This window comes from Trachemys scripta, chromosome 6, assembly GCF_013100865.1.
Source record: "Trachemys scripta elegans isolate TJP31775 chromosome 6, CAS_Tse_1.0, whole genome shotgun sequence".
In the NCBI taxonomy this organism is placed as follows: Eukaryota; Metazoa; Chordata; order Testudines; family Emydidae; genus Trachemys; species Trachemys scripta.
Window position 1 is genome coordinate 58,400,259 of NC_048303.1, and position 26,752 is coordinate 58,427,010.

Sequence of the window (26,752 nt, forward strand, 5' to 3'; positions counted from 1 at the left end):
GGGGGGCGGGGGGAGAGATCGATTTAAGACGTGTAGCTGAATTCGACATATCCGAGCCAACTTACCCCACTGTGAGGATGGTGGCAAATCGACCTCTGCGGCTCCCCCATCGATGGCGCTTAGTCCTACCTGCGCTGGTGGAGTACGCGCATCGATTTGGGGATCAATTGTCGCGTCCCGACGAGACGTGATAATTCGATCCCTGAGAGATCGATTTCTACCCGCCGATCCAGGCGGGTAGTGAAGACAAGCCCTAACAGTATTTGCTTACAAATGCTATTTCTGTCATGAATCACTAGTAGAATTAGGCTTATGCTCCCTTTTGCTGTACCAGAGAAATGTACATTTATGTGTTAACACCAAATTGTGCATAATCTTGTAAATCATATATTAACAGTACCACAAGACAACAACAAAAGAGGCTTTTAACCTTCAGCCTCCTGCTGATATATCAGATGGAGACAGACTGGTTTCAAACCAATGAGCAGACACTTTCTGTTTTATTTGTCTTTTATCTTGAAAGTTTATTGCTTTCCATGTTTTAAAAGTGTGTTACACTCTGAAATGTTTAAATAGAGTTGTTTGGATTAGTGGTGTCTCCTGCAGATAGTATAAAGAGCTCAGCAGTTAAAACTCATTCTGGTGTACAGTAGGTGCCTTGCGTGTTACTGAATTATTTAGTCCTGCAGCATGTACTCTCTTTCCACATGTTTTGTGGAAACTTTAATGAATTCTAAAAACATGGTTAATTAAAGTGGTGGTTTGTATAATTGGAATTTGCAAATGTTTTACAGGTAAAACTGGAGCACTCCTTGAGCCAAGAATTCACTGTGGAGAATGTACTTGCAATATTGCCTGCATTTCCCAAGGGGGCCCCTCAGCAACGGGCCAAAAGGGCTGCAGAAACCCTGGTGAAAGCTTGTAATTATTCCAGATTAATGGCAATGCAACAGGTGAGGGAATATTGTTGGGTTTACTGAAGTTTTAAATTTTTTTCTGCACATGTAGTTTTTTTTAATTGCTTTGAATCCAGTGACACTCCTGTTATGCTGACTTTGTTCCACTGACTGGTGGTGTAGCAGTGGGTGATGGTGGTAAAGCAGAGAGAGTACAGGCACTGGTACAGGGATTTAACATATCAGAAAAGGCTCCTAGCTCTAAGCCAGCCAAAATCTGATTCTTTGTTTTGTTTTTCCACATGTGGCCCATTTGTACTTTCTGTATTTTTATATATACTAGATCATGTTTCAGTATAATATAAATTATTTTATGTTGAATTGTCAATATACTTTATCAAAACATTTTTACAGCTTGTCTGATAAAGAAAAGTGTTTCTAAGTTATAAACAGCTATAGAACCAAGTATTTTTAATACCAAGCTTTATTTTGCATTGATCAAGGGAAGTAAAATGCTCTCCCATAAATAAATGTTACCACGTGTGGAGCATGTTTATTTTTTAGTCTCTGAATCTGTTTAACATTAAAAATATCAACAAACAGCAAATTCAAATATTTGAAAAAGATTGAATCCAACTCTGTAACAAGAGGGAAAAGATAACTACAATTTTTACCATTTTTTCATATTGTCTAATGTTTGCAAAGCTGAAATTAACAATATGAGACATTAGCAAGTTGTTCAGAATTAAGACCATCAGAATGTCAGTCTTCCTGGTCTGCCAAAGCTTTTTAACCTCACATTTGATGAGAGCTGGTATTAATGAGACCCTCCGTTATTTACACAGTTAATTTATGGATTTATCAAAGTAGAGCCTGTCTAATTAATCAGATTTTATGGCAGTTCTGTGAGAAGCATTAAGAGTGCTTTAAGTAATTAAACTTGTGACTTGTTAATATTATGATTGGAATAATATACAGTCGGTTTTGGTCTGGATTCAAACACTGAAGCATAAGAGTTTGATGAGGCAGTGTTTAAACAGTAAGCACTACTAATCTTCAATATTATTTTTTCATAATAATACTATAATAAAGTTTAGAGGCTCCCTGTCAGGATCAGAGCCATTATTATAGGTCCTGTACAAACTCATAAGAAGAAACAGCCCTGCTTCTGTCTGGACTTTTATGTGAACGATCTGTGGAAATTCCATACTGTAGGCTATGATAATCAGTTATCTTGCAACTAGTTAGTTCCCACTCTACTTTAATATTAAAGAAACAAGTTATCTATGTTTGAGCACATGTTGAACAGGAAATGTATAAAACAATATTTGAGGAGTGTTATAATACTAGTATTTACACCATAGCAGTCAAAAACAAAAAATTATTCCAGATTAATGGCAATGCAACAGTCAAAAACAGCCTGAGAAACTAGATCTTTAAGATTTTTATGTATTCATTCATTTAATCTGAATTGCTTGTAATCTTATTCATGATTGCTGTGGTTTGGGGATGTTAATAAAGGATTTAATTCTTCTGCGTATGTTGATGCAGAATCAGTATAGAAAAAGACATCTGCCTGAACTTATCTCTGATGTTTAATGCTTGTAGATTTCAAAGAATTGCTGCACGATAGCAATTGGTTGAAAAAACAAAGGATTTATTTATAACTCCAAAATTACAACAAAGGACATTTACTAAGGCACAATATCATAGCAAAGTATAGAAAATTGCATAATGTTTTGATTTAGGAGGAAGATGCAAACGTGTAAATGTTTTCCAGTTTCCTTAGCTTTAAATCTTTTTTCCCCAGTAGCTCTTTTGTGAGAGCAATCAAGTCATTTTGAAACCTACCAGAGAATATAATGAAAATTATATCAATATATTCATCTTTAATATCAGAAGCTTTCTTGTATAATTAGTATTAGTATTTATTATATTTATACCATTATGGATGGATCAGTATCTAGATAGCATGAATGACTTCTCTGATAATCCACCCTAGTGGTGCTCTTTCAGTACATTATTTATGTCATGGATCACATAACTGAGTAGCGCAATGTTGAAGCTCTTCTTGTTTCTTAATATTTTGGAGCATACATGTAAGCTGCTGGGGCTTGGGCAGCCTATCTAGTGAGTGGAGCGGGACCTCGCCTGGTGGTTGTGGTGGCAGTTTGGGTAAGGACAAGTGAAGATCCAGGGGGCAGGCACTAGTCCAAGGGTAAAACCAGAGTCAGGGTTGAGGGGCCAGGTCAAGGTCAGGACTGGAGTCAGAAGTTGAAGTCTAAACTGAAGAGTAAGCTGGAGTCAGAGTCATGGATGTAGCCAGAAGATCAGAGCTAGGAGTCAGAAATCAGAACGGGTAGGGAGGCTGGTGCTGGAGCAGGAGCAGGACTTGAGCAAGGACTGAAATAGGTAGCAGAAGTGAGAGCAGGGTAAGCACAGTTGCGGGCATGGTACACACTGAGGAGCTGCAAGGCTCAAGTAGCAGACTGCAGACTCTTGTGGACAATCAGGAAGCACAACGATCTGAGGTAGCTCACTGGACCCAGCTGTGCTTGCTGGGTTGCCTAGTGACCTTGCCAATACAGTGGCATCTCCAGAACTATCCATTATTGATTCCCAGAGAATTCTTCTCAAGCCTTTGAAGTAAATTTGTCACGACTCCCCTAAATATGGTATCAGCCTAAGATGAAGAAGGTGGTGAAAGAGAATTGAAAAACTGATGGTCAGTTTATGATGTGTTAAGTAGCAGTAAAACTCAGAATACTACTGTGTGATCTGCTAAGTATAAACAAAACAATTAGTCCCAAAGGAGCAAGTCAATGTCTGGAGGGCAGAACTGGTATAAACTCAGGCCCTGATCCTGCAAACACTTAACATGTGTGCTCACTGGGACTACTTATAAGCTTAAAGTTAACACTTAAGTGTTTGTGGAATTGGGGCCTTGTGGCGGAGTCTATAGTTTGGCCAAGTGTATAATCACAGCAATAGACATTGTAAGTTAGTCTGCAAGAAAAGCAATGGAATCAGTTTGTATGTTAATTTCATGTTTTCTTTGGACCTTAGTAAGTGGATAATCATGAAGGGGCTATAATAAAATAGATATGTAAAGAAATTAGGTAGTTCAATGAAGCACTTCCATAGTATGAAAGGATTAGAAGTCTGAGATTCAACAGGGACTAAAGTCTGAATTTGGTATTGCTTCAACGCCATTTACATTTTTAACTTTGGAGAAAAACATCTTTCTTTTGATTGGTAACTGTAGCCAATTCTAATCCTTTGGCCTCCATTAAGAGGATTAACTAAATTTCTTATGAAACTGTACAGCCTCAGCACATTGTTGTATGCAATGTTGTATCTGTGTTGGTCCCAGGATACTACTGTTATACATGGCACTGGTGAGACCTTTTCTGGAATATTGTGTGCAGTTCTGGTCTCCCTCTTTAAGAAGGATGAATTCAAACTGGAACAAGTACAGAGAAGGGCTACTAGGATGATCTGAGGAATGGAAAACCGGTCTTATGAAAGGAGACTCAAAGAGCTTGGCTTGTTTAGCCTAACCAAAAGAAGGCTGAGGGGAGATATGATTGCTCTTTATAAATATATCAGAGGGATAAATATCAGGCAGGGAGAGGAATTATTTAAGCTTAGTACCAGTGTGGACACAAGAACAAATGGATATAAACTGGACATTAGGAAGTTTAGACTTGAAATTAGACAAAGGTTTCTAACCATTAGAGGAGTGAAGTTCTGGAACAGCCTTCCAAGGGGAGTAATGGGGGCAAAAGACATATCTGGCTTCAAGACTAAGCTTGATAAGTTTATGGAGGGGATGGTATGATGGGATAGCCTAATTTTGGCAATTAATTAATCTTTGATTATTAGCAGGTAAATATGCCCAATGGTCTGTGATGGGATATTAGATGGGGTGGGTTCTAAGTTACTACAGAGAATTCTTTCCTGGGTGCTGGCTGGTGAGTCTTGCCCACATGCTCAGGGTTTAACTGATTGCGATATTTGGGGTTGGAAAGGAATTTTCCTCCAGGGCAGATTGGCAGAGGCCCTGGAGGTTTTTCGCCTTCCTCTGCAGCGTAGGGCACGGGTCACTTGCTGGAGGATTCTCTGCACCTTGAGATCTTTAAACCACGATTTGAGGACTTCAGTAACTCAGGCATAGGTTAGGGGTTTGTTACAGGAGTGGGTGGGTGAGAGTCTGTGGCCTGCTTTGTGCAGGAGGTCAGACTAGATGATCATAATGGTCCCTTCTGACCTTAAAGTCTATGAGTCTATTAGAGAGCCCTGGTGGGTGAGGTGATATCTGTTATTGGACCAACTTTTGTTGCTTTCAAAAGCTTGTCTTTCTCACCCACAGAAGGTAGTCCAATAAAATACATTACCTCATCCACCTTTTCTTGGCCTCAGAACAGTCGGTTGAATTGATTTAGGTTCCAGTTCAGGGAAGCATTTAAGCGCATGCTTAACATTTACATGTGCTTAAAGTTAGGCACCTTCCCTAAATGGGGTTGCTGTCCTGACCTGAGGTCTAAATGTGTAATTCAAAACATTTTAAAAGATTATTTCATATTCTTTGTTCTTAAACCAGTTATTGCAAAACATGTTTTGCTGAAATCATTTGTTACAAGAATGATTTTACTGTAGGAAGAAAACTACATACACTTTCTCATGAATGCATCCGATCAGTATTTCTGAATGCCAAAACAAACCTGATCAGATCCTAGTCCTTGGACTCGTGTGGGGATGTGGTATAATTGATGCCTCAGTATATGGAGGAGAGTTAGATTAGCATTGTATAGAAGCATGTCTGGAGCACATTTCTAGAAGAGTGGGAGTTATACTCAGATGCCAGATATGCACATTCCCCACCTTCCTCACAATAAAAACATGATAAAAATAAGTAGCAAGATATTTGGACTATGAGGACTACATCTCATTTATATGTTGGATCTGCCCATTCCTTTAGATTACAAACTATGTGGGGGATGAACTTTATTATTTGGCCTGCTTGTGTTCAGTGCCACTATACTTATAGAATCATAGAACTGGAAGGGACCTCAAGAGGTCATCTAGTCCAGTCCCCTGCACTCCAGGTAGGACTAATTATCTAGAGCATTCCTGACAGGTGTTTGTCTAATCTGCTCTTAAAAATCTCCAATGATGGAGATTCCACCTCCTAGTCAACCTCCCCAGCAATTATTATTGCCTTTATTATTTATGATGCTATATAAATAATAATAAAATAGTCAATATTTTGACATTGAATTATGTAACAGAATACTCTATTACTAACAAGAAACAGTAGGAAAAAATAACAATCCAGATGTACAACTCTCCAGAAACACTTGGGCTTGATGTTTTGAACAGTGTCTCTCAAACTGAAATGTATTGCATATAAAATTCCTTTTGGGTGGTTCATGTATATTCACTTAATATGACACTGTTGGAAAAGCAGTTTTAGAGTTGTGAGAGTGGTAGCCACTCCAGAGTAAAGGATGAAGCCAACTTTTCACTTTAGGCCTGATTATTAAGCAGCCTCCTCTCCCAGTCATCATCCCCCAAAAGAAATATGCTCCCCAGAAACTTCCCATGCCACATTGCATCCCACAGCGGTATTTTTCTGACATTTGGAAAAAATCAAGACATAATTTCTTAATGTTATTTTTTTTAAAATCTATTTTTGGCTCCTCAAAACTCAATAGTTTAGACTAAACACTCCAAAATTTCACATTTGCGCTGTTGACTTTACTAGGGAGGAGTGCAGTTTAATTTATTGTTGTGTTTTGTGAGAGAGAGCGGGTTAGTGGAGAAATTGTGAATATATTAACAGAGCTTCTGATGGGGATGTACATAGTTTACACTTTAAGGTAGTCAGGGATGGCCCTAACAATGTGTTTCATTAGAGCAGAGCTAGAAAGAGGAGGCGACAAAAGAGCTCTCTCTCCCCTCCCAATCTCGGGAAAAATAGGGTCAGGAGGGGCCCAGGAAGAACTGGGAAATTGACCATCCTGCCTTCCCAGAAAAAGCCAGTTGCTATACTGCTTACAAGAGGTACAGAGGCTTTCTTAGTAAAGAAGTGTTTGGTTTTACACCAGGTAGATGAAAGCCATTCTTTACTGTTTTGCCTGATTTTGGACCAGGCTGAGAAATGCCTCAGTCCTGACTCCTCATGTGTTGTGCCACAGCATAGAAGCACTCTGGGCAGAGTTGTATGTGCATAAAGGGGGAGGGGCAAAGACAGGGTTGCAAACTCGGAGGAAACTCTATGGCACAGAGTCATACTTTCCAGTCGTGGAATGGGAGTAGGAGGAAGGGCTCTAGGAAAGGCAGGAAGAGAATGTATGAAGTGGGCATTGTAGGAGGCAGGGAAGGCCTAAGAAGGTGCATGGGGCAAATGCAGGGCACTGGTGCAGTATTAGGGAAAGGTTGTAGGCAGGGGTTGAGTCCTGCTCTGATGACATGGTGTAGAGGAGCATCCCAGAGGAGGTCAAGTGGGGTTACTGCAATGGGTTGGAGGAATTCTCTGTGGTGAATATAAGATATAAAAGCTCTGCTATACCTCCTAAGAGTTCAATAATATGGCTCTTGGGTTTTATTAACTTATTCTCTAGGTAACCCCACAGGGAATCACATAGGTTTGTTCACTCTCCAGAAACCTGAGGTTGGAAAATAAAATCTGGAGTCTCAGTGGCGTTTGAGTAGGGTTGCCACCTATGAGGTACCCCCCCCCCCAAAAAAGGGATATCCTGGATGATCCTCAGCCCACAAAAGTGGAGAGCTAACAGTATCTACTGAGCACCCTTACAGATTTCCCGGGACAGCTACCTCAAAAAGGGATCATCCTGGGAAAACCTGGATGCGTGGCAAACCTACAAGAGAACTGACACATTTTCCTCATCATGGAGAGGGGTTTGTGGCATTATGGAGGAGACAGAGAAAATGACCCTTTAGCTGTGTAGATACATTTATAAAGAGGACTGGTTCCTCCATGACAATGCCAAACCTTTTTCTTCATGGCAGCAATCCTTTAGGAGTTGGGATATCACTGTCTACCCTCACCCCACCCATCCCTCATCTCCTAATGTTTGCAGATTAGCTCCCTCTCTAAGGTGGGGGAAAGCAACAAAAGTACAGCCTAGAACAGAGGGAAGACTATAAACCATAAATCAGGCACAGATGGTAACAAAAATGTTAGAGGGATCATATTTATTGGTTAATATACAAAAGAAAGAAAGGGGGAAAGGTTAATCAGAAAAACATCTGAAATTTCAAATGCACATTCCCATTTCAGCTTCAGTTGCTATTTTACTCTTTAAAAAAAAAAAGCTGTGCTCCTGAGCCAATGTTTTTTAGCTAAGACGCAATGAGTACAAACAAGGGCTTTTATATGTTCTGTTAAATATAAACACAAGAAAACAGTAGTAGTAGTAGTAAGTATTCAGCTGAGTATGTGTAGACGTTACAAAACATACTTTATAAAACAGTGAGACAAAAGTTTTCATTTTGTACATCAGATTTTAGTGGTCAGAAAAGGGGAACAATTATGGCAAAAAAGTCTCTTTTTGTCAGAATTTTGAAAAATTCTGGCTGGCTCTATAGTATGTCATCTGTTTTTTATCAGAAAAATCAAAATTTGGAAAATTTCTATTGGCTCATGTTTGCAGGGATTTTTCTTTGGCAAATTAAAATAACCCATGAAATTGTTTTAACAAGGTTTATTAAGAATATGCCTAGTAATTCATTTGTAAATCCTTCATTAGAAAACACCAAACACTTTTGCAAAGGATTTTAATAAAGGAGCCATTTTCTCCCATAATACATTCAGGCATGTTTCGGACATAGATTTGTGGATGCTGTTGTTCCAAGTGGAGCTGGGGTCTCCCTATTCCTAAGTAATTGGCCTCTGGTTATGGTCTTGTCTTCTTACATCTTTGTCTCTCAATCAGTTGTTTAAGTTATCTCTGTCTCATCAGCGAACTAGCAGGACATTTCTTGATCTGGCCTAGTATTCCTCTGGGTCTCTTCACCAGACGTTTGGCAGGTTTACTGGATCTCTCTTGTATGCAACAGTCTCTCAATCTGGCCTCCCCGTAGAGTAAGATTGGGATTCTTCAGGGCTGGAAATTGAAATTGTTCCAAAAGATAAATATTTTTCTTGATTAAAGACAAATGTTTTCTTTCAAGATATAGCTCCTTAGTAATCAACATAAGTTTTCAAAGTGCATGTCATTCAGATCTTTCACTAACACAGTTTTCTGTGCAGAGGTAGGGCCAACCAAATTTAAATGTTGACAATAAGGTAAAGATGAAGAAAGAAGAGAACATTTGCATATTAACTGAATAAAAGTAAATTTAGGTTATGTCCCCACATTTCTCCTCTTGCAGTTTTAGTTGTAATTTCAGTAACCAAACTGGCATCCATAATAACAGTTTATTCAACCTTTGAGACCAGACCAGTCTTAAAAAACAAAACAAAAATGGATAAAACTTTTCAGTAAAATGGAACTTTCAGAACAATTAAATTATGGTCTTCTCAGGGCTTTGTAATGCCACTTATCATGTCACAAAGATTCCTTCCCTAACATCAGTGTTCTAAACCGCAGTTAATTTGGGATAGCTATGCAGCATCTTTAGGTCACTCTTGAACCTAACATCAAAGATATTTTCACACCATTCCCATCTTATACGTTATCTCCTAAAGATCTAGCTTGGGAACGCAGATAGTTAATAGGTAACAGGTTTAAAACAAACAAAAGGAAGTATTTCTTCACACAATGCACAGTCAACCTGTGGAACTCTTTGCCAGAGGATGTTGTGAAGGCCAAGACTATAATAGGGTTTAAAAAAAATCTGGATAAATTTATGGAGGATAGGTCCATCAATGGCTATTAGCCAGGATGGCAGGGATGGTGTCCCTGCTCTCTGTTTGCCAGAAGCTGGGAATGGGTGACAGGGGATGGATCACTTGATGATTACGTGTTCTGTTCATTCCCTCTGGGGCACCTGGCATTGGCAGCTGTTGGAAGACAGGATACTGGGTTTGATGGACCTTTGTTCTGACCCAATACGGTCGTTCTTATGTCCTGCAAATGGGGAAAAGGGAACCAGCAAACTGTTTGGAGGTGGGAAGATGAGGCAGGTAAGGTAATGGGCAGTGCTTACACACTCACAATGTGATCCTAAAATCAACCACTTTTTCAAGTTTAATGGAAATATTGGTTGGGGGTAACTTTATGTAAACTTCCTATATTTAAGAGAAGGGGAGTGGAAGTGAGGGAGATCCTCCATGTGCTTTAATGAAGAATTTTATTGGCAGACTATTGTAATAGAAATATGGGATGCAATAGCCACAAAAACTGTAAGTCAAAGAACGATAAGGTGAAAACAGTTGTGATCTCTGCTTTTTCAGCACAGCTATTCCAGTCTCCCACTTATAAAAGGCTGATCAAGAAGTTAAGCGGTTGATGGGTGGCTGTGGTTGCTGTCTTTTGAGGTAGGAGTTTGCTCTGATGGATAAAGGCCCATCATCTTGGCAGAGGTCAGGCTGGAAGACTGGAGCAGAGCAGGAGATCTAGTTGTTGGATGAATTTTCCACTTACAGGGATGGAAACGAGCAAAGAAAATGTCAGGCTCTAAGCTACAGACCAATGAGAATAACTTATTACACTTCAAGGAATGCCAAACCCTAGAGTATGAAGGCAGTACTAACTGGTTAGGCCCATAGCCTAGAACATAAAATAAAAATTACATAAAAAAAAAGAAATTATGCACATTCTCATTGCATATAGTGCTAAGATGAACCAAATGAATGACGCTGTCCCCATCCAAATTCAGTCTTCTCTCAGGTCATGGGGAAATTAGGTTGTCCATAGAAGATCTTTACCAGGTTCTTCCAATAATTTCCTTTGTTCATACAATCTTGTCTGTTTCAAAGACCATGAAAGCCATGAAAGAATCAAGAAACATCAACAACGGTCCAGTTTTCAAAACAAGGTTCCCTGAAAGCACTCAGTCCTTTCTTGAGCATCACTTCAGCGAAGTGATTTTAGATCTGTATTTGGAGTCTGAGAATGAGAGTCCAATTGTCCATAGGTCTTACTCCTTTAAGGCTTGGTCTACACTACCCCCCCCAATTCGAACTAAGGTACGCAACTTCAGCTACGTGAATAACGTAGCTGAAGTCGAAGTACCTTAGTTCGAACTTACCTTGGTCCACACGCGGCAGGCAGGCTCCCCCGTCAACTCCGCGGTACTCCTCTCGCCGAGCTGGAGTACCGCAGTCGACGGCAAGCACTTCCGGGTTCGACTTATCGCGTCCAGACTAGACGCGATAAGTCGAACCCAGAACTTCGATTTCCAGCCGTCGAACTAGCTGGTAAGTGTAGCCAAGGCCTAAGAGTCACTTTCTTTTAAGCATCTTCCACTGATCATGTTGTCATGATAGGCCTGGTCTCCATATGGCATAGGACTGTAGTCACTGTAAGAATGTCAGAACCAAAGAATGGGGGGGAAAGAGTAAAGGCTAAATCTCTCTCTCTCTTAGGTAACCCTGTTGGGAAAGTTATGCTATATCAGGTCCTTCTCTACTTTACTATTACTAAGTGCTAGGTGCTCAGGAAAGAGCTGTTTGTTCAAATTTTAATTAGCTGTGATTAGAAGCATTTGACAACTAAGTGTAGGTAGTTTTTCCTGTCTCCTATCTCTACCCAGGCTCACTGGCAATATCAGTTCATATGGTACATTTTGAAAGATGGACATCAGGTTCTCCGAGCCTAGAATATAGTTCAGTTTTGGGTTTCTGTTTTGTTGGATTCTCCAATCCAAAGAGGTCTAATGCTATCAGGATGGATAAGAGGGTTACTCTCATTATATGAGAGTTTCATATTATCAGGCCTGCCAAAGGGACCAATTACTAGGACATTACTAGTTACAGGTTTTTGCCTCTTTATTTTTGATGAAGTTAATGTAAGTCTTCATAACTGTTCAGACAGCCGTATCATTCATGAAGAGGAGCCCACAGAAAGGCCATTGTGTTGAGAAAGCATTTTGCAGACTGTCATTTCAGTTACTAGGAATATAGAAGCCCCATTGAAGTCAATGGGAGTTTTACTATTGACTTCAGTGGGTCCAGGATATTACTCATTGCATTTCTAGGCACTACTCTGTTACCTGACTAACATTTGGATATGACAGTTGTTACATTATGTTGATGACAACTTCCTTGGGTTTCCTGTAGTTCTGCTCTGCATTTTTCTTCCAGTACAGCTTACTAGTCTTGGAAATGTTTGATCTAAGGTCTAAGACTGGACTATTTTGGAGGATGGTTCTTTTCTGCACACTTCAAATGAACAGAGATGTAGGCAAAGTATCGTGTTTTCTAGAGGCCATCAGTTTTTGTGTCAATCCCTATGGGCTATCCAGACTCACCGAGTTAGCAATGAAAGAGAGCTCATTTTTTTTTCCATAGTAAAGTTGCCACCCTTTTTCCTGATTGTTACCTGTTACTGCATGAATTTACAGCACTAATCCAAATTAGTTAACAATATATTTTTTTTAAAAAAGCGCCATTTCTCCTCCGAATTTTCCATCCTTCTTAATCTTCTCTGTTTCTCTTTTTTAGATTGCAAGATCTTTGAGGGCAGGGACTGATTTGTATAGTACCATGTACATCTTGGTGCTTAACAAATAAGTCATGACAATAGTAATTAATAATGCCAAACTACCTTTTCTTTACTAGAATCTGATTCCTTACTGTGGCTTTCAGCTATAACTTCTCCCTCTGAAATGCCAAGTGGAGAGTGGAATATTTCCACATCCAATTTTCTGCTCACTTCAGGGGGAACTCTCCAGCTGGGCTGAGAAAACTGTTTCTGCATATCAGTATTACTCAGAAACTAAGACCATCCATATTTTATGGATTTTATTATTTTTAACACACTGAAGTAATGGAAAATATTTGTAATGTTTTATATCAGCTTTGTGTTGACATATTTTTTTATTTCCTCACAACACTTAAAAAAATTATGGTGTTGAAAGAAAAAAAAATGTGGTCACCAGAAACCATCTATTTCTCAATGCTCACAGAGATTTTGCTAGAATTTCATTTATAATAATTCTTTAAGGATCTGAGCCATAGCCCATTGAAATCAATGGAAAGATTCCCTATTGACTTCAATGGCACACTGGATCAGGCCCTAAAAGATTTCTGTGCTGAACTGCACTGCTTGCAATTCAGTATTTTAAAGGTGTATTTAAGCTGCAAATATGCTTCCTGGGCTGCTTGGTTTGCTAGTGCAGAATTTTCAAAAAAATCTGTTTTGGTTCTTCTGAAATTGAACTTTTCAAAAATGTCTGTTCCCTGGAAAAATCTGGATTTCCAGCTTCTTCCAAATCAGAACAAACAACCAAACAAATCAGAAATGTGAAATTTCCCAAAGGATGGAAATTCCAATTCCCAGTCTATTCACACTTTAGAAGATTCCTCTACTTCGAAAGATTCTGCCAATCTGAGAGCGATTGTCTATACTTAAAATGGGGAATCATTCTGGGACTGGTAATGTCTCTCAAAACAGAAGAAAATTTTGAATGTGACCTCTGCATAGGATGTGAATAGTGGTAGTTACTGTAGCTAACCATCCTTATGTTTTATATCTATTTTGTCTTCTAGATACATGCTCTGCAAGCTGAACTCAATTTCCATAGAAGCATGTACAACCTCCAAGTTAAGTACACTGAAGCTGTTTTTGAGGGGATAAAGCAAGCCTACCACACTTTTCAAGAGAATGTTGTCAGTTCTATGTTCACCGCTACAAGGTTAGTGTGTGTTTTTGTGGTATTTCCAGCAGCACAAAGTGAAACCAGTTGGAAAATACTGATAAGCATTAAATAAAAGATCTGCAAAGCTGTAATTTACAATCAGCACCAATCCCACCTAGCACCGTTTTTTCTTTCCTGGATTTTAAATAATCCTTTCATGCGTATATTGGATTTTGTATGCACACTTGTAGACTCAAAAATTCAAAATTCCTTACACAAAATACATAATAATATAACAATATAATATGGCATTCATAAGGAAAATAAGAATGTGTTTATTACTTTTTATTAAAAAAATTTCTTGGGAAATAAATATATGTAAAAATCCATGCTACATATGCAGTAGGAACTCTAGTGTGGGTTTTTTCATATTTTCTTTATTAAGTTTTCACGAAGAGTACAAAACAAACTAAAATCTAATGCAATGATGAAGACATTTAAATTAATAAAAAATCATTACAGCCCATATCACAACAAAGGAATGCAAATATACAAGTCTGTTCTGTCTCTTTTCTTTTTCCTTTCAATTTTAGCATAGAAAAGTCCACAACCATATGGTCATTATATACTAGTTACAAATGTGATCTTAAAAAAAAAATAGTAGTAAATAATTTAGAGACACAAGGTGGGTGAGGTAATATCTTTTACTGGACCAACTACTGCTGGTGAAAGAGACATGCTTTCGAGCCAGAGCTCTTCTTCAGGTCTGGGAGAGGTACTCAGAGAGTGGTAGAATGTTGTAGGTAACGACATTACTGACTCAATACGAGATATAAATAGACAAATTTAAAATGGAGTGTTGACAGCCTGATTTCTACTTTAGTTAATAAAAAAATAAAAATGCAATACTGCAAATGCTGTTCATTCTCTAAAGGTGTCTCTATTTTAAAAAAATTCAGCTACTTTTATGCAAAAATTCAGCACCTCATCCCATGTAAATTGGCATAGTTTGTGCTAATGAATCAAGGTGGAATTTTCAATCCTAAGCGATACTCACCATGCTTATGGGATAAACTTTCTCATCATTTTGCAGCCATTCTGTGTTCATATGTACATACATAGAAACATAAGTGTACTATATATCTGGACTTCCTTGTAGGAAGTGTAGAACGATTTTTTCCCCCTGTACTGTTGTAGTATTTCAGCTGTCAGAACTGGGCTTGCTCTCCAGAGTACACTAGATAACATGCCTGTTCCTCTCTCTGTCTCTCCCCCACCCCACTTTCTTTGCAGATGTTCTTTCTTCTTACATAAACCTTAAAGCGGAAGCTTCAGAGGTTGCTTTAAGGGATTTTCTCACTGCTTTTAAAAACAATGCCAAATAGATCCAAGATACAGTTGACACTTTGACTCCATCAAAGAATCAGCAGCACAAAGGTAATAATTTTTATTTGTTCAATTTAAGACAGCAAGAAATGAGAAAAAAAAATAGCTGTTTTCAGTATTCCTGAGTCTGTAAAAACAAGTTATATGTTTTGGAAGGAAAGTAATTCCTCTGTGCGTTCTTATAGACTAAAGTCATAGTATATTCTGACCTCAGTTACATGGGATAAAATCCAGAGTAGCTGCACTAATGTTAGTGAAGTTATTCCAGATTTACAGTGGTGCAAATGTGAGCAGTATTTAGCTCACCATTGCTTTACTGTTTAGTCTTCCCTGTTGTTTATAGCTTTATTAAAATTGTACTAAAACTCTGAAGGATTGAATGTTTTCTTTTTCATTATGTGTATATTTGTAGTGAATTTCAATGACCATGAAATTAAGAAGCTGATAACATTGGATGGAGGCCCAAGTATTTAGGGATGTAGTAGATTCTCCATCATTTGCCGTCTTTAGATCAAGACAGGATGGCTTTCTAAAAGAGATGCTTTAGCTCAAACAGAAGTTATGGACTTGATGTAGGAATTATTGGGTTAGGTTCTTTGGCCTGTGTTATGCTAGAGATCAGACTAGATGATCATAATGGTCCCTTCTGGCCTTAAAATCTATGATGTATAATGCAAGTACTTGTAATATTCAAGCTTTCCCCCACATGGTTCAGCCATAGTACCTCAATTCTGACATACAGTACTCCTGACATGCCATTTGAGGTCCTCTTCTGTGCTATGGCTCTTAACTCTTTTTGCATTGTGGGTAAATATTAGCTAAGGACTGGGTGCCTGATCTTGCAAAGATTTAGACCTAGGTGTGAATGATTAATCTACAGGAGTTGTTCCATGGACTTATCACATGGGTTAAATCACTCATGTGCATAAGTGTATGCAGGATCAGGCTGTAGGGTAAGACCACCAAATATATTATACTGGGAATTTGGCATTGAGCCCCATCATCTGGAGATTAGTGCATTAATCTCCTTAAAAAATCTCAGCTGCTTTAAGAGACTGCAATTAGAATTAATAAAATCTGAAAAATGGAATCCTATTGTTAAAATAATTAAACACCTGGGGCCAGATTCCAATCGCATTTACATTAAATCTTTCCAGTCCATTGACTTCAAGAGAGTTACTCTAGATTTACACTAGTGTAACTGAGATCGAAATAATGCCCTTGAAGTTTTGATTTGTTTATTACTAGAACTAAAGATATCTTATCTCAGTGACTGAAAAACATTATCATGCTTTACTACATTACAAGGATGATTTCAGGTTGCAGTTACCATACAGAGCATTAAGCTTTGAACTTCTAGAACAAATGAGAGCAAAAATTTAAATATTTCCTAGTTTTCTAGGTATGTGCCTTAAAGGTACAAGTTACAGTTTTTATGGCAATAAAAAGTAGTTAAAAATAGTAATATTTGGACATAAGTTCAGGTTTCTTTTAATTTATGGGAGAGAAATAGTAAATTTTGTGACTTTCAGGGTATATTACATGTAAATAGCAGAAGTTCACAATTCAGGGTTAGATTACTTTGGTTCTGTTTTTGACCCTTTACTATGTTAGCTATGGGATACTACTGTTGATTATTGCACACTTTTGGTGGGATTTTCCAATGTGCTCAGCGTTGGTCCAATTCGGCTCTCTTTGAAATCAGTGGGAGTTATCCCAGTGACGTAAATGGAGCAGAGTAGGCCAGTCCTGAGGAGTTTTATAAAATCCTCCCGACTGCTGCTCTGAGAAACACTTTTTACTCTTTCATCTGCCACCAGCAGCTCATGAGAGTAGTGCTTCACTTGAACCTTCCTACAGATGCTGAATACCAGGATAGGCAACTATTTTCAGATGTCATGATTAAACAATGTGTGTAAAATTATCTGTGTCTTGACACATTTTAGTAGCACAGAACAATTAAATGCAGCCTTTTGTCTTTATCATTTAACAAAACTACCATATATGACTTTGAGGGTGTTTTTAAAAAACATATTTTAGTGGTTAATTACTTTCATATATGCACTTTACAGTGTAGAACATAATAGTCAAGTGCCAGTACATTTTATTCAAGGGCTAGATGATTGGGCTAGATGATTCAGTGGAATATCATTCTAGACTTTAGTCTTTGAATACCTGGGCACAAATCTGTTTAAATCGTTAGTAAAAACATATTTTGTTTGTTTGTTTGTTCGTTCATGTCAAAAATCTCTCATATGATTTACAATAATTACCTTAAAAACTTGCTGATTGGCTATTAATAAATCAATACAGTTGCCTCAGTTTGGGCATTACTTAAATTTCTCTATACCATATTTTCAGTATTACTTATAGTAGGAAGATTTGAAGGTGACTGTTACAATACAGTATAAATTACTGGCATCTGGAGATGCTTGGTGATTATATTAATATTCAGGATTGTTGTGCTGGGTAAACTTCGGGAGTGCCTACTCACACTGTGTCTGCCTTTAGCCAGTGCTATCACAGGTGAAATGTGCTCCCTGCATTGAACAGCTCTAATAAGCTGTAGTTGCATTCATAATACATAAATAAAATGAGGCTTGTATATGTTTCTAAAGCAATTGCACTCCAATTTTCATGTAATCCTGGTATTCTAATAAACTCGAACATTTGTAGACCTACCTAGAAACAGTGAGTTGATGTACTTCTGGTGGCACACATGAAGTAAGTTGATAGTCTCAGTTCCTAGAAGACAAGTATCCATCTCTAGTGATCTGGTAGCTTGTTGACTAGCTTAGTCCAGAAGCCAAGGGCTCAATGGGCAAAGAAACTGAACTATCTTCTTGCTAAAAGGCAACAGAGGGTCCTGTGGCACCTTTGAGACTAACAGAAGTATTGGGAGCATAAGCTTTTGTGGGTAAGAACCTCACTTCTTCAGACTTGCATCTGAAGAAGTGAGGTTCTTACCCATGAAAGCTTATGCTCCCAATACTTCTGTTAGTCTCAAAAGTGCCACAGGACCCTCTGTTGCTTTTTACAGATTCAGACTAACACGGCTACCCCTCTGATACTATCTTCTTGCTGTTAGAGATTGGCTTTACCAATCTCTCAATACAAATAATATTGAGCCACATTGGTCGTGGTAGTTGTAGTTATCTTTATGCCTACCATGGTGCCTGGGAACTCCACTCATGGACTAGGACCCCACTGTGCTTGGTGCTGTACAAATAGAACAAAGAGACAGTCCCCCACCCAAAAGAGCTTACAATCCAAGCATAAGAAAAAAGATGGATACAGACCAATCAAGGGAGGCGCTTGTTACAAGGAGACAGTGAGGCATGATAGGTTAGCAGTGCTCTCTGCACACCAGCGTACTAGCTGTCAGGAGTCAGGGCCTGCAGCAGATCCAGTAGCTGGGCAACCTAATGAGCGCAGCTGGCCTGTAGTAGTCTATCTCAGTGGCCCTCAATCCTTCCGGGCTACTGTACCCCTTCGGGAGTCTGATTTATCTTGCGTACCCCCAAGTTTCATCTCACTTAAAAACGACTTGCTTACAAAATCAGACATAAAAATACAAAAGTGTCACAGCACACTATTACTGGAATTGTTTACTTTCTCATCTTCACCATATAATTATAAAATAAATCAGTAGGAATATAAATATTGTACTTACATTTCAATGTATAGTAAATAGCGCAGTATAAACAAGTCATTGTATGAAATTTCAGTTTGTACTGCCTTCGCTAGTGCTTTTTATGTAGCCTGTTGTAAAACTAGGCAAATAACTCTGTGTACCACTGATCTAACTGGTTGGCTACACTGCCTGATTGATTGGAAGAGTCAGCAGACCAGTTCCTAAACCCAACAACAGTTCAGTGGCTGCTCAAAACATTCGCCCACAGCTGAAATATCTCCTGCTCTTGCTTGTTCCCAGCCTTGCCCCTGCCTTGGACCCAGCCTTGTCCCTGCTTTGTCTCACTCCAGGTAACCCAGTTCTAACCATCGGCTCTGACTCCTGACCACTGACTTCAGCTCTGACCCTTGGCTCTGGCATCGGGCCTTTTGACTCCAGTTCTGACCCTGGGCTCTGACTCCTGCTGTGACCCTGGGCTCCAATTCCTGGCTACTGACTCCTGTTCTAACCACTAGGTCTGACATCTGTTCTGACCACTGGGCCTGACTCCTGCTCCAGCCACCCACATGCTGGTCATGTGACACTGGCTGTTATCAAGTTTTTTGTAGACATCACAGCAAAGGAGAGTTGAAGGAGGGATTTGAGGGAGCATGGTGTGGTAGCTTTGTGGATGTTTACTGGGAGCTCCTCCCAAGCATGAGGGGCAAGATGGCAGAAAGAACAAAGGTCAGTGATGGAGGCAGGCAGTGTTGTGTCACTATGGCACTTTTAAAATTAATTTAGTGCATGTAAACATTATTCAGAGCAAAGAGGGGAAAACAGTAATTTTTCATTGGTGGAGCAGTGTTGTTTTAGTGGTTTGAGCATGAGAGTAAGAGCCAGGAGACCTAGGATCTAGTCTCAATGCTGCCATTGACTCAGTGGGACGTTTAGCCAGTTACTGGACTTTTCTATGCTTCACTTTTCCCATTAGCCACCGATCGTGCTCTTTTGTAGCTCTGAGGTTCGCAGATGAAAGGTGCTTTTTACGTGAAGTTGTATTATTTATTATGACTGCAAAGACAACTGCATGAATTCTGCATATTTTACAGTATGCTCAATAAATACTTGCAGATTACATTATTGGGTATTTTTTTGCTTACGTAGTAGCAAGTATGTATTGACAGATTTGTTAATATGTTTTAAAGTTTTACCATAATTCTTCAGTTATCTAAATTGGGACCTATTAAATCCATTTTGGAAAATCCTCCAAGCATGAAATAATTTTATGCATTTTCTAATCTTTTCATCTCTCAGTTTGTGATCAGACTACTGGGAGGAAGATAAAGATTCAGGTTGACTGAGCATACACAGCTATTACAGTTTGGGTTAATATAGTTTACAGCAGGAAAAGAACTACAAATCTAGACAATGAATGCTTACTTTGCAGTAGCTTCAGGGTCTGAGGACTGACTCTTCAGCCCAGGACACATCCCCTTTGTGCTCCTTTACAAAGGGGATTTAAAGCTGTCCTAGAAGACTCTCCCAGTGCCTTGAAGTTGGCATCGCTACCCATGCTTCTTTCTCTGCAGGGGACTTTCTGGGTCAGGCTGAGGATGGAGGGTGTGCATGTGTTCCACCTGGAATCAGTTAAAAGCTGCGAGTATCTGCCTTAACTTGTGCTGGGGCTTATTTGGCTCCTGGCCAGCCCCAAGTTGGTCAGAGGTGAAAGCGTGGCTTAGAGAGTCTTATTTGCTTTCCCCCATCTCTTAACTCCCACCCTCAACATAGCTGAGGATTTAGTCCTGAAGATCTAGCCACTGATTCTTGTAACCTACAATATGAGACTCAAAGGCAAAATCAGAAAACACACTTTTCAGGTTCATATCTGTAGTACATGTTATAAAGGCTACTAGTCACTTGTTTTGCTATTAGAAGATAATATATTGATGCTTGTGTAGTGTAATCGGAAAGCAAGTGAAGATTGAACCAAGCTGTAGTAAATTAGTCATTTTCCCCAAAATAAGCAATTTATTTATACCCTTTAATATAATAGTAAAAGTAGCTCATGCATATACACAAAGGGCTCAGTCACTCCCATCAAATATAGATGTGTGCATTATAATTGCAGGATATAATTCTATCCAATGCACACTCCTGAGTATTGGATGGCAAAATAAAGCAATAAATTTGGCCTGTACAGCGATCTTCACTGATTTCACTGAAAGCCAAATAGACATTGATATAATTTGTCAGTCTTTGTAAATGAATACATTAAGGATCAGGTTGTTTCACCAATCCCACATGCCTGCACAGAGGTTAATTGGAGAGAAGATTCTTGGAGCATGCGCAGGAGATCTGTGGCTTCTACATACTATGAATAAGTTCCCTTGGAGGCTCCCTAGGTTCCAGCTTACAGGGTGGTATAGAGCTGAGGAGGGAGAGGGGTGTGTGTGTGTGTGTGTATAGAGGGTGGAGATCAGCCATGAATATGGTGGCTACAGCAGCCATGAGGCTGCAATAGTAGCTTCAGAGTTGCCTGGGAAGAAGGATGTTTTTCAGCCAAGCCCCGTGGTTCTTCCCAGTGCAGAGAATGGTTGCTTGGGATATGTGCTGGGCAAGAATTTGGGTCTAATTGCAATACTAAGACCTCATCATTATCTGTCATAACATGGTAGTAAATGCAAACTCAGAAATAAACCTCATTAATTCACATTTACACTATCATAGTAACAAACTGGAAAATATTAGGCACTAATAGTTTTTTTTCCAGATAGGTTTCTGAAGTCTATTTTTAACAGAGAGCTGTGAAAGAAGTCATATGATTAGATCTGAAGGACTTGGAGCTGTGACAATTTGGCCTGAACTACTGGCTCAAATATAGAACAAGTCATGTGTACAGGATGTTAACACTGACTTCATAACTGTTTAGAGACAAGGTCATCTTAACCACCTGCAAGTAATATGGTTCACTTTGTGTCCACACAAATGCTTTTCTGACATCACAATCATGTTTATATATCCACACTTATCACAATGGTTAATTGTATTTGTATCAATGCATTCTGAGAATATCATGAAAACTATCCCATACTGCTGTAATAGGGAATAGAATATCCAGAAGACATGCACATAGCAACACTGGGACAATGCACTCTGGGATGTCCTTCGCATAGAGAGCGTGGAGGAAGTGGGACTGGCCAAACCAGTTAAAAGTGGGTCCTGTTCTCGCTGGAAAACCTAGTGAGCTGAACTGTTTATGGAAGATAGGCATGGGCCTCGGTGAAATACTGTTAGCTTGCCATGGTCACTAAGCGAGTTTTAATAACATTGTGTGCCAACACAAAATATTTAGGGTGACCCATGCTAGTAACAGGTTACACATTCATAGCACAAGCAGGATTTGTGTGTCAAAAGGCAAGTCATTTTGTTCCTTTGTGTCTTACTCAACTCAGGGTCCAAGATGTTCTCAGTGAAAACCAGATACTGCATCTAAACAAAAGGTTCATGAGTAAATACATCAGGGGAAAAAAAATAAAAACACAAAAAAACCCTTTCTTCTAAAACACACAAATTACACCATCCTGCAACTGAGCTCTTCTCTACCTAACTTCATCTACACTTACCTTCCAAAAGAAAAGGTGAAATAACAGTAGATTTTTTTCCACACCAGAAACTCTGTAATTGGCAGAAAAGTTAAAACTGATCAACACCCTGAAGTTCTCAGTGTAATACAGCTTTGCACTCTTTTGTTTTACATCAAGGCCATGTATTGTTATTTCTAAAAAAAAACCTGGCAGCTGTTTGGTTCCTTTCTTGTAAGAATTCTAACATGAACATTCAATTATATTTGAATAAAGTGTGGGAAAGCAGCATTAGAGGGAGAACACTCAAGTCAGCTTTAACAACGAGTGTCTCATTTTGAGTTTGTCAGATGACTGTGTCCACATTTAAACTGTGGCATTTTTTTCAAGACTACGGTAAATCTATATCCTCACTTTTATTGCGCCAAATCTGGAAGTTCATACTCAATTGTTGAGGAGTTTGCCTAATTAAAAACTGAGTAAGGAGCACAGGATATGACTTTTTATTCTTTAGTTTATTATTGTTACTACATTTTTATAACAGGAGGTAAAATTATACTTAGTGCTATATGCCACATTTCATAAATAGTAACAGCACTGCTATATGTCAGAGGCATAAAGACTAGATTTTGTGAAGGCCATTGTTATAAAAACAAAAAGAACCTGGAATGACACCTTGTTTTTCAGGATATACTGACAGCAAAATTGACTTATTGCCTGGAAGTTTTGCACTTGTGTAGCAGGCAGAAACATAGATTAGTTTAGAATTGGTTTGAGACCCCCTTGGCATCTAGATTTTTATTGAACATCGGACATTTCAGAGCTCATCAGCGGTGCAGAAATGTTGATGACATTATAAACTGTAAAAGTTTCATATCTTTTCCAGAACTTGCAATTAGTTATTAATTTCTGCAAATTAGAAAATAAATGCAGAACTGTCCATCTCAGTGTCTCAAGGACTAAAGAATAAACAAAGATACACAAAAAACCCAATCTTGAAATTGATTGCACCTGGCTGCATGGGGCTCCATTGATTTCAGTGGGCTACGTGCAGGAATAGGAGTGTTCCTCCATTACAGGATTAGGGCTCTAAGTTTTAATGTTCCAAAAATGTCCTAACCTGACCCTTAAAATAGCACCTTGCAGATGAGAGATATGTATAGTAAGTATCAGTGCAGTTGGGAGCAGAGATCAAATGAACTCCAGTACTGGGGTGGATAGATGAAATAAATTGTTCTGTAGAAAACTGCTCAGATATCATGGTGTTTAGCCTATCTTTTGACTGGCTATTCAAATACCTATTCCCCCTCCCTACCCTCCAATCATTTGACATAATGGTAAAGAGTGGACAAGTAGACTTTGTGTGCTGGGATTGGTAAATTTTCATGATGGTCTGGAAAGGCTGCTATAAAATGACTTTATAATTCTTCAGACTGGATTCTCAGCTGTGCTGAGCGCAGATTCAATGCAAATGAAAGTGAAAGAGACAAAGGTGTCTCCATAGCTCCACCCTGGTCTGAGGCTGAGGACATTGTGGAGTGGAGAGCAGGTGGCACAACGCTATAGCGCTGCTGGTTTTCATCAACTGAGGACACAGGCGCTGACTTTTATTTTTCCTGGTTGGTGCTCCACGCCCATTCCACCCCGAGGCCCTGCCCCAACTCCGTCCCCTCCCCCCAGACCTCTCCGACTTCCTGCCACTCTCTGCTCTCTGCCCTTCCCAGAGCGCCTCTTGCCAGCAGCTGAGCAGCAGTCCCACTGAACAGCTGTGGCTGGTGGGTGCTGAGCACCCTCTATTTTTTTTCTGTGGGTGCTTAAGCCCCGGAGTCCCCACGGAGTCGGTGCCTATGGCTGAGGATTCCCTTGTGTTGGATGGGGCACAAAAGGGACTTAACAAGGAACCAGGCCTTCTATTTCAGGATAGCATCCTCTTAATGACCATTTTCTATAACATTTCATGACACTTCTGAAGACTTTCCACAGCTGTGTTCAACTTCTGCCTTGCCAACTTCATCCAAGAGACTTGACAGAGAGTGCTCAAGCTGGGCTTTATCAGTATTTCTTTCAACAAGAAGAAATAAGGGACCCTGTTATGCCGACCATCTCTACTTTCTGACATTCACTGTAGCTTTGCTCATCTATGTATAGTGCTAGATTTTATTTGGCTTTCTAGAATAGCTGATTGGTATGGCTGCTATGTAATGTATTGTAACTGATTGGAAATTAGAGCAAATAAGCCATGTTTTCTTTTCATTTTAGCAACACTTGTCACCTTTGGCTTTGTTTTCCATCTCAAAATTCTTTATCTGTTTCACTTTGGTATCAGATGGAGCTTCCGTTAGCAAAAATTTGAATCTGTCAAAAGAAATTCAAGTCCACAGGCAAAAACTATATTTAAAGTGCAGTGTTTGTGATTTGAATCCACAAACATATGGACTTTTGCAGTTAAGGACCTGATGTCAAGGCACAGTTAGTTAGGACATGTCTACACATACAGTGGTGCAGCTGTGCTAATGCAGCTGCACTGCAACAGCGCGTTTGGTGAAGACGCTCTATGCCGATGGGAGAGAGTTGCCTAGTCGGCATAATAAAACCACCTCTGGGAGCAGCAGAAGCTGTCGGTGGGAGAAGTTCTCCTGCCAACATAGCACTGTGCGCACGAGCGCTTATGTCAGAGTAACATATGTCGGGGGGGTGGTTTATTCATACCCCTGAGGGTACATCTATACTACAGGGGGGAGTCGATTTAAGATACGCAAATTCAGCTATGTGAATAGCGTAGCTGAATTCGACGTATCGCAGCCGACTTACCCCGCTGTGAGGACGGCGGCAAAATCGACTTCTGCGGCTTTCTGTCGACGGCGCTTACTCCCACCTCCGCTGGTGGAGTAAGAACCTCAATTCGGGGATCAATTGTCGCGTCCCGACGGGACGCGATAAATCAATCCCCGAGAGGTCAATTTCTACCCGTCGATTCAGGCGGGTAGTGTAGACCTAGCCTCGTGACATAAGTTATGCCAACATAGGTTGTAATGTATGCATAGCTGAATTCACAGGCCATGTTTGGTCTTGCATTGGGGAGTTCTGGGCATACATTCTTTCCCCTGCTCCAGGGAAGATGTGTAGCTAAAGAGCCCTTACATCTGCTGTATGCCACTGGAGGATCTGGCTGGATCACTGAGGTGATTGTCCTTGGGCAGGTTAAGTTAGATTTCTATTGGCAAAACAGTGCAAAGGATAGAGGATCTGCACCTGGCATTTGTCTTATCTTGTCCACTTCAAAAACTGTGGTTCCTTCTTCATTATTGGGCTTCACTAGCCCCAAATGGCACCAGATTAACAGTCATGCTACTGGAGATAACTATGCAACAGCTGAATGTTGTTGCAGAGGCTTCGCAGCAGGAGATGTATATCTCTTCCCCCCAAAATATAGAAAACTGCACTAACTGGGCCTTTTTCATTTGCAAACTGGAGTGAGCATCAACAGCAATAAGTATCAGTTCTGTGGTGATATAAGAGGACCTAAAAGTAACAAAGGCTACATCTTTCACTATGGGGGGGGGGGGGGCGATTTAAGATATGCAAATTCAGCTACGCGAATAGCGTAGCTGAATTCGACGTATCGCAGCCGACTTACCCCGCTGTAGGGACAGCGGCAAGATCGACCTTTGCGGCTTCCTGTCGACGGCGCTTACTCCCACCTCCGCTGGTGGAGTAAGCGCGTCGATTCGGGGATTGATTGTCGCGTCCCAATGGGACGCGATAAATCGATCCCCGAGAGGTCGATTTCTACCCGCCAATTCAGGCGGGTAGTGTAGACCCAGCCAGAGGCTGCATATGGGTTGTAGTGGCCAGTTGTACTGCCTGCCCCTCCAGTGGTGATTCTGCAGTAATCAAGAAGACATCTACGTTCAGTCAAATGCTGAGAGAGTAGATGCTGAGAAACTGGAATGGTAGAGAAATAAGGTGTATGTTAATGGCAAAGCCACTCAACACTTACACAGAACTTTACATGCTCACACATTTGTAACACTTTACAAACATTTATATTCACCCATCTGAATTAGGTAATTTAAGTATCATTATCCTGGTTTTACAAATGGGGATACTGAGATATAGAGACATTGAAAGGTCAGTGTGCAGTTGGAAGGGGTACTTTACAATTTTTGGACACCGAGTAAATTTATTGAAAAAATTACTAAAAATATTTAGTTTAGAGAAACAAGAAATGGCAGGCCAGCTCTTAATAATTGTTTCTCTTAGTGCCAACTCATGGGTGTGGCTCCCACTATTTAGTCACAGGGATTATTTTACTTTCCTTAGGGGATGCCATATCAAGACCAAGCAAAATAATCACAATTATTAACCATGGCTATTTTACTATTAAAGAAAGGAAAAGAAAACCCCGAACAACACAACACAAATGTCAGAATACGGGCAAATAAACTGGTGACTTCCATTACAGTCTTTTCTGTACATCTCTTCGGAGAACTTTAACAGAG

General features: G+C 39.7%; 1 protein-coding gene across 1 annotated transcript in view; it reads left to right on the plus strand.

Moving 5' to 3' along the window:
- The window catches only part of LOC117879235, a 142,189-nt gene that overhangs the window by 106,948 nt on the left and 8,489 nt on the right, over positions 1 to 26,752 (plus strand). The window contains exons 5-7 of the mRNA XM_034774273.1: positions 795 to 953; positions 13,579 to 13,724; positions 14,961 to 15,104. Coding sequence (XP_034630164.1) covers positions 795 to 953; positions 13,579 to 13,724; positions 14,961 to 14,988 — 333 coding nt within the window. The 3' untranslated portion in view covers positions 14,989 to 15,104. The remainder of the gene's footprint in view (positions 1 to 794; positions 954 to 13,578; positions 13,725 to 14,960; positions 15,105 to 26,752) is intronic.